The 2,689-nt window shown below is 42.6% G+C and overlaps 1 protein-coding gene across 1 annotated transcript; it reads left to right on the top strand.

Moving 5' to 3' along the window:
* Positions 1-289: 289 nt before the first annotated feature.
* Positions 290-2,128, top strand: LOC134367773 (probable ATP-dependent RNA helicase DDX53; the record flags this gene model as incomplete). The annotated part of the gene is made up of 1 exon (XM_063084480.1): positions 290-2,128. A coding segment is annotated over exon 1 (1,839 nt), but the record flags the coding sequence as incomplete, so codon positions are not given.
* Positions 2,129-2,689: the final 561 nt, after the last annotated feature.

Raw genomic sequence — 2,689 nt, 5'->3', positions numbered from 1 at the left:
AAAGTTAGGAAGGCGCTCTCTCAGGGTCCTGTAATTGCTGGCAGGGTCAGCCCCTGAGAGGGAGTGCCTCTTTAAATGTACGTCACAGCCACCTGCTTACATCACACTAGTCCCGGCCCCGTGATTGGTCAGGCATTCCACGCCCCTCCCCTCTGCAGCCTCAAACACTGGTTGCTTAGGTAACAGCCGCTTCAAAGCCTGCAGAGTGGGAGGCGGCAGACCAGACCTTCTCGCATCTCCTGACCGTATGTAGGCCAGAAGCTGGCACCGACACTACCTCTACCCTACAATGTCCCGGGTCCCGGACTGGAAGAGGGCAGAGCGTAGTCCAGGAGCTCCTGGGGCCAGCTGCGATGACAGAGGTGGCAGAGGCAGCAGTTGGAATGGCCCCTCAGGCGGTTTGGGGCCTAGAGCCGCAGGCTCCCATGAACCACCACTCTGCTTTAGACTGGAGAACCACCTGGTTGGCTCAGTCATTGGTCGTGGTGGGTCAAAAATAAAAGACCTACAGCGTTCGACAAACACTAAAATACAGATAAAAAAGGGGGACTGCGAAGCAGTAGTGAAAATTTTTGGCAGCAAAGATATGAAAGCAAAGGCCAAGGCAGCTATAGATACTCTTATTAAAAGACAAGAAAGGTACCGTTCAGAATCGGATGTGGATAATGCTGCGTCCCAACCTCCTGTTGGGAGAGACGTAAGCACAGTTAACGTTGTCAGAGAAGCTCCGCCATTGATGGATTTGGATCGTATTAAGGCAGAAGCCGTGGCGTGGGAAAAAAGAAAGTGGGCAGATTTACCACCAATTAAGAAAGACTTTTACACAGAATCCAAAGCTACAAGCTCCATGTCTAAAGAACAGGTAGACAAGTGGAGGAAAGAAAATTACAACGTAATGTGTGATGACTTGAAAGATGGTGAGAAGCGTCCCATCCCTAATCCAGCTTGTGAATTTGAGGACGCTTTCCGTCCGTACACAGAACTTATGAAAAGCATAACAAGGGCGGGTTTTCAAAAACCAACACCAATTCAGGCACAGGCATGGCCCATTGCCTTAAAAGGAGTAGATCTTATAGGAGTTGCCCAAACTGGCACAGGCAAAACATTGTCCTACTTAATGCCTGGGTTTATTCATCTTGATGGTCAACCGATATCTAGAGAACAAAGGAATGGACCTGGCATGCTAGTCCTCACTCCCACCAGAGAATTAGCTCTTCAGGTGGAAGCTGAATGTTCTAAATATTCATATAAAGGTCTGAAAAGTATTTGTATACATGGTGGTAGAAATAGAGAAGGACAAATTCAAGGCATTACCAAAAGTGTAGATATCATTATTGCAACTCCTGGAAGACTGAATGACCTGCAAATGAATAAGTTTGTTGACCTACGAAGCATAACCTACTTGGTCTTAGATGAGGCAGATAAAATGCTACATCTGGGGCTTGAGCACCAGATTAAGAAAATTTTGTTAGATGTGCGCCCAGATCGGCAGACTGTTATGACAAGTGCAACTTGGCCAGATTCTGTCCGTAGACTTGCACAGTCTTATTTGAAAGAGCCTATGATTGTTTATGTTGGCACTCTGGATCTAGTTGCTGTAAACACAGTGAAGCAAAATATAATCGTTACCACAGAAGCAGAAAAACGAGCTCTTATCCAAGAATTCCTAGAGAATATGTCACCAAAAGACAAAGTCATAGTGTTTGTCAACCGAAAACTTGTTGTTGATGACTTATCAAGTGATTTTGGTATCCAAGGCCTCCCTGTGCAATCACTACATGGTGACAGAGAGCTATGTGATCGAGAGGAAGCATTAGAAGACTTTAAAAGTGGAAAAGTGAAGATATTGATTACAACTGATTTAGTATCCCGAGGACTTGATGTTAACGATATCACACACGTATATAATTATGATTTCCCACAAAACATTGAAGAATATATCCACAGAGTAGGACGTACTGGACGAGCAGGAAAGACTGGAACGTCAATTTCCCTTATCACTCAAGATAATTCAAAGATTGCCAATGAATTGATTCAAATTCTGAAAAGAGCAAATCAGAGTGTCCCAGAAGATCTTGTAGCGATGGCCAAGCGATACAACTTCCATAAACAAAAAAAGGGGACACAGAAAAAAGACCAGGAAAATCTTGAGGAAAACCCAAGAAGAATTATGTTTACATTGAAAAGTTGTACCAGCTACGGGAAGATTTAAGGCATGTTGAACATACACAGTATTCAAGATACATAAGAAAGTTATTGGAAACATACTGGCAGTTTGAAGACATAACTGATTCTTAAATAACTCTAAGCTTTCAATATTGTGTATGTTCTTTAATAAAAAAAATGTTTTTAAAATGAGAGCGTGAGATACTTTGTGGGGAAAAATTGAATGCTATGTATTGGTAAAATCTTGTTTCTTTAATAGTCTGCCATGTCGATCTGTCTTAAAGACTTGGTAGAAGGCAGTGATGGTGCTTTCCTTGCTTTATAATAGTTGCGCTGAATTGCAGCATACATCGCTTTCATTAAGCTTATTCCAGTCAAAATATTCTCTCCCCAGCACCCCCAATGGTTGGTGCCACAGTAATCCCTAAACATATCTCCACTGTCATTCCTGAATTATTTTTTAGTTCATTAGAAAATAAGTGCTAAATCTTCTAGAAGATTCTACAGTTCTATATTATCTGAT

This window comes from Cynocephalus volans, chromosome X (assembly GCF_027409185.1).
Source record: "Cynocephalus volans isolate mCynVol1 chromosome X, mCynVol1.pri, whole genome shotgun sequence".
Taxonomy (NCBI): Eukaryota; Metazoa; Chordata; class Mammalia; order Dermoptera; family Cynocephalidae; genus Cynocephalus; species Cynocephalus volans.
This window is presented reverse-complemented; position numbering and strand designations above follow the sequence as displayed.